Source organism: Condylura cristata, unplaced genomic scaffold (genome assembly GCF_000260355.1).
Source record: "Condylura cristata isolate star-nosed mole 26May11 unplaced genomic scaffold, ConCri1.0 scaffold00041, whole genome shotgun sequence".
Lineage (NCBI taxonomy): Eukaryota > Metazoa > Chordata > Mammalia > Eulipotyphla > Talpidae > Condylura > Condylura cristata.
The window spans coordinates 5,613,461-5,618,872 of NW_004567142.1; the positions used below are offsets into that span (position 1 = coordinate 5,613,461).

General features: G+C 68.2%; 1 protein-coding gene across 1 annotated transcript; it reads right to left on the bottom strand.

Moving 5' to 3' along the window:
- Positions 1-2,646: 2,646 nt before the first annotated feature.
- Positions 2,647-4,799, bottom strand: LOC101634733 (kallikrein-1-like). Its single transcript, XM_012733527.1, is given in 5 exon segments — positions 2,647-2,802; positions 3,255-3,391; positions 3,471-3,632; positions 3,635-3,753; positions 4,645-4,799. Coding segments are annotated over 5 exon segments (729 nt in total).
- Positions 4,800-5,412: the final 613 nt, after the last annotated feature.

The following is a 5,412-nucleotide window of genomic DNA, read 5'->3' on the forward strand; positions in this document are numbered from 1 at the left end:
GCAACCGGCCTGGGGGGGCCTGTCCAGGGCTGGTGGGGGGATCTGTCCTGGGGGGGCTGGTCCAGGGCTGGTGGGGGGATCTGTCCTGGGGGGGCTGGTCCAGGGCAGGGGAGGGCGGCAGCTGGCAGGTCCAGGACTAGGGAGAGGGGGCGGGAACTAGGCTAGCGGGAGGCGCGGCTGCCGGGGTCCAGTTCACCTGGCTGCTGCCTTTTGCGGCCTAGCGAGTGTCCCTAGTCGCCTCCACTGCGTGGACCTCACCCTCCTGCCCGCACCGCTCTGCCAGAGCATCTACTCTGCCAAGGTCACGGACGCCATGCTGTGCGCGGGCTTCCTGCCGGGCGGCAGAGACACCTGCAAGGTGAGGAGCCCGGAGCTCTCTGCCCTGACTCCAGGCTCCTCCGCCCAGCCCAGGAGTCCAGATCTGGCTCTCTGTGCCTGCACCCCGGGCCCCTCCCAGAGCCCAGCCCTGGCCAGGTCTGCACCGTCCCCCCTCTTCTGGCTTGACCCAGGGTGCTCAACAGCGCAGACTTCCAGAGGGGCCAGTGAGCTGGGCTGGGCCTGGGGGCACCCTCAGAGGGCGCCTGCCCCTCCCAGACTGTCACCCCTTGCTGGAACGCGGCCCCTGGCCTCTGGCGGGATCCCCCAAGTCTGGGGGTGGCTGCCCCACTGCCTTTCCCAGAGCCTGCCTGGTCGAGGCGCACAGGGGCAAGTTGGTGTCCAGGCAGAAATGGAGACCGACCCCTCGCTTGTGTGTGTCCCCCTCTCTTCCCTAGGGTGATTCAGGGGGTGCCCTGGTATGTGGGGGCGTGTTGCATGGTATCACGTCCTGGGGCTCCACCCCGTGTGCCAAGCCACAAATGCCCTCCGTGTACAGCAAGCTGCTTCCTCATCTCCAGTGGATCCAGCGCACAATTGATAGCCACCCCTGAACCCCCGCCCCCGCGCCTGAGCCCCCGTCTCGCACCCGAGCCCCCGTGCCCCCCTGAGCACTGTGTACCCTGCCCCTGCCTGGAACCCGCTTCGCCCCTCATCTGAATGGCCACGTCCGCCCGCCCCGAGCCCCATGCCTGTCCCGTCCTCCCCCACATCCTGCCCCCAGTAAACTGGCAACCATGCGGTGTGCGTCTGGCCAGTCTGGACTGCAGGCAGCTGGGGAAGTCGCCTCCTGGCGCCCAGGCGCCGAGGCCTCGGCCGCCGCCCAGGACGGGGCACAGGAGCGCGGGCGGGTCCTGTACATGGTCCGAGGCCCGCTCTGCTGACCTGCGGTGGTCAGGGGCAGGGCTTCCTTTAAGCAGAGTGGACTCAGCTGGGGTAGGTGTGCTGGGCCAGGACCACCGGCCCTGCCCTGCCCGGCGGGAGCGCGGATGCCAGGGCCACCCCGAAGCTGGTGGGGCTGCTCAATTCCGCGGCTCCTGGGGCGGGGTCCACTGTCCCACAGGGCCCCATCGTCTCCCCCTTCCCAGGGAAATGATCTCGCAGGAGGGGGAGGAAGACCCAGGAGGGAAGGACCTCTGCAGTAAGGGGCCCTCCTCGAGGTGGGGCGTCTCTGGGGGAGCAGGGGAGCGGTGCCTGCATCTGTGCACCTCAAGCAGCACTAACACCCAAAGGGGAAGTGTGCAGAAGTCGCTGAAAAAGCCCTCGGGGCGGGGCCCTGGCACCCGGGCTTCAGCTGCGGGCAGAGCCTGGCACTGGGTATGTTCGGGGGGCCGAGTGCGGGCTGTGGAGGCAGCCGGGGGGCAAGTGCATGACGGGGGTGGGCTGCCCGAGCCTCTTGGACCCACCCGGAGAGGGTGGTGCCCGGGGGACAGAGGGAGGCCTCTTGGTTCTCCCCCTTCCCACTTCGCTCCCCCGGGTCGAGCCCTGCCGGCTCCAGGCTCAGGAAGCGCCTGACTGGAGAAGCTTCACTGGGAAAGACTCAGAGCTCCCCAGCCCATGGGCTCCCCTAACAGGAAGCCAGGGCCCATCAACCCCAGGTCCCCCGCCCCAGCGCCACCCCCAGCCTGGGGCTGGGCTGTGTGCCTGGTGTCCCTGCCTTGCCCCGAGTCCAGGCCCTCCTGTGTCCGGCCTGGTGTCCACCCAGGCCAGTCCCTCCTGTTGGGCACTGCAGGAGAGGTCCTGGCTGAGGGAGTGGGATTCAGGGTGCAGTGGAACCAGGGGCCGGCCCATCTCGGGATCCCCGTGCGGGGAAGGACCCAGGTTCTGGACTCTGGAAACGCGAGAAGGACAGGCCAGAGAACTTGATGTGAACGGGGTGGGGGGAAACTGTATTTGCAGGGAGACGCAGGGGGCGGGGCCTCGGGTGGGCGGGACCCGCAGGTGGGCGGCCTCAGTGGCCGGCGGAGGGGCAGCGGGCGGGGCCTCCGCGGGCGGGGCCTCCGGAGCGGGCGGCAGGCGCTGGAGGCGGGGCCTCAGGAGGCGCAGTAGACTGGCGAGGGTTCCCCACCCCGCCGCCGAGCGGGAGTTGGGGGGCGTCAGGGGTGGGCGAGAGGCGTTCATGCGGGCGGGAGCCACAGGGTGGGCCTCTGGTGTGGGCAGCAGCCGGGGGCGGGAGTAGCCGGGGGAGCTTCAGGCGTAGGTGGGAGGCTCTCAGGGTTGGGGGGGTTGCACGGGGGCCCAGGGGCAGGCAGTAGGCCCGCAGGGTTGGTCTCAGGGGTGGGCTGCTATAGTCTGCCTGATCCATGGCACATAGTCTATCACCTTGGTGTAGACGCCGGCTGCGCGGAAAGTGTCACACCGGTAAGGGTCCCACGACCCGAGTCCTTGGAGCACCCCGCCGCAGATCAGAGGACCCCTGGAGTCGGCCTAGGAGCCAGAGCGGCGTGGTCGGGGCGGTGGGCCCACAGCGCCCCAGCTCCCATGCCTGGGCTCAGAGGACCCAGTGACCCCCGCTATGGGGCGAGAAAACCGTCTCCAGCCCCCAGGAGGACAGGGTGTCCATCCTGGGACAGACGGTCCTGGCCGAGGGGCTGGGATTCAGGGTGCAGCCTAGCGGGGAGGACCCGGTCCAGGACAGGGCTGGGGGCAGCTGGAGGGGGGGCCGGTCTCTCTCCGGAGCCCGTGCTCAGGGCTCCTCTCAGGGTCCGCTCTTTCAGAACTTTCTCTGACCTCACAGTCACTCTTATAGGGGTCAGGCACGGGAGAGGGAAATCAGTCACCCCTGATGGCGTCAAAGGTGGGCGCAGGGGTGGAGCTGGGCGGGGTACCAGCCAGCAGGGGCCTGGGGCGCCGAGCCTCACCAGCGCCCTGAGACTCACCCCGCACAGGGAGGGGCCCCCCTTCAGGATCCCTCCGCACAGCATGTGCTGCGTGATCTTCTGGGTGTGGGACTTCACGCACCTGCTGTTGGGCAGCAGTTTGAGGTCCACGCACTGGAGGCTGATGGTGAATTTGTCTGCGGAAAAGGAAGGGTCAGCTGGGCCTCCCGATGAGGCCCCGCGCCCCGCGGCGCCCCGGGAGGAGGGCGGGCGTACCCACATAGGGGTAGGTGCTGCCCCAGCTGGTGGAGCGGGTGCTGCCCGTGCGGGGCTCGTGCCTGCGCAGCTGCAGCACCCGCACAGAGTGGGTGAGCTGGGCCGGCTTGGGCAGGCGGAGCAGCAGCAGGTCGTGGCTGTAGTCGGGGCCCGTGTAGCGGGGCGGTTCTTCAGGAGGCTCAGGTTGAATTGGGGGTGTGGGAAGGAGTGGGACACCTTGAAATACTGAACTGTATTTTCAAGCGGGAAGAGGGTCTGGCGTCCCAGCCAGACATTATATTCTCTGGGGACAGAGGGGGAGGAGGGTGAGGACGGAGGACGGGAGCTGAGGCAGGGGCGGGGGACGCCCCGAGGAGAGGCGGCCAGACGCAGAAAGAGCCCCGGGAAAGGCGAGACCTAGACACGCAGCGTGGGCAGCTGAGGCACCCAGAGGCAGACACCCCAGCATGCCGGGGGCGTGCACGGCAGTTGGGGCCAGAGGGCGGAGCAGGCGAGGGGACCCCCACACGGGGCGACACGCAGGGGGTTCAGACAGGAGAGGGAGGGGGAAACTGAGGTACAGCAGGGGGTGGGCTGAGGGGAGGGGAGAGAATCGGGGAGGGGTAGAGGGGAGGAGGGAGGGGGAGGATGGAGATGGAGGGGCAGCAGGAGAAGGCAGGGCTGAGTCCCCTGGGCTGGGCTGAGGGTCCTGGTCCCCACAGAGGGCTGCTGCCCAGCCCTAGGCCAGGGCCCTCCCCTTCCACATCCCCCCACATCCCTGGACCCCTGCAGCCCCAGAGGACCCCTGGAGAGGTCTGGTTCTGGGAGGGGCTGGGACCCGTGGGCCCCTCACACACATGTTGGGGGTCTCCCTTCTGGGTGCCCTCAGACGCCCCGGGGTGGTTCCAGTGGAGCTGGGAGTGGGGTGAGCCCCAGAGAGACGGCGCAGATGGAGGTGACCAGCCAGCACAGCGATGGCAGCGAGGGGCCGAGGTGGCCGGAGACGAAGAGACCCGGGAGCCTGAGAGACGCGCCAGGGCCGGGCCCAGGGCAGCGCCAGAGGGAGGTTCGGGGAGCCAGGGGAGGCAGCCGTGGGGGTGGCGTCCTGCGCCCTGCCCAGCTCCAGCCTGTGCTCCCAGCCCGCCTCGCCAGGTGGCCGGGAGGCCTGGCCTGCCCCCCACCCCCCAGTACTCACTTGAGCAGGCAGTGAGCGGCCGTGAGCACCCACTGGGGGTGCACCAGGACGCCCCCGCAGTACACGCTGTTCTCACGGTACACCACGGCCTGCCAGGGCTGGGAGTGCCTCCTACAGTCCCATTTCCCTTTGATCTGGGCCTGCGCAGGGGGCATTGTGCCTGTGGGTGGGGCCCCCATTAGGGCAGTTGTCTGGGCCACCAGGAGGTGAGCCCAAAACTGGGGGTCGTGGGACGCATGGGCCAGGGCTGGGGCTGGGGGCTGGGGCAGCAGCGAGGGCTTGGGTGGGCCGTGGATTCCACAGTCATGTACAATAGGGGAGAGGGGTGATTTGTGGACACCAATGGGAAGAGCCAAAATGCCCTGAACCCCATTTTCATGATTGGAGAGAACAAACAAGGAAACTCTGGAAGAATGGGGTGTGGGGGTGACTTGGGGTCCGCAATGTGGACGCAGCCTGTGACACTGAGAGGAAAGAGACTCAGAGAGCGGGGTGCCCGGGGGTGGGCACGCGGCCGGATTTGGGGGCAGGGGCGGGATGAGCGTTGGTCGGCGCATCACATGAAAGCAGTGTTTGGGAATCAGGTTTAGAGGCACTGGGTGTTGGTCTGAGGAATCTGCGGGTGATGTGGGGGACAGGTATGAGGCAAAAAGGAGGGAGACGGCTGACAATGAGGAAACATGGGGTTCCGGGCCAGAGAAAAGCGGTGTGGTGCCCATTTAGCAGTGGAGTGGGGCAGGTGAGAGAGGGTAGGGAAGGGCAGCAGGG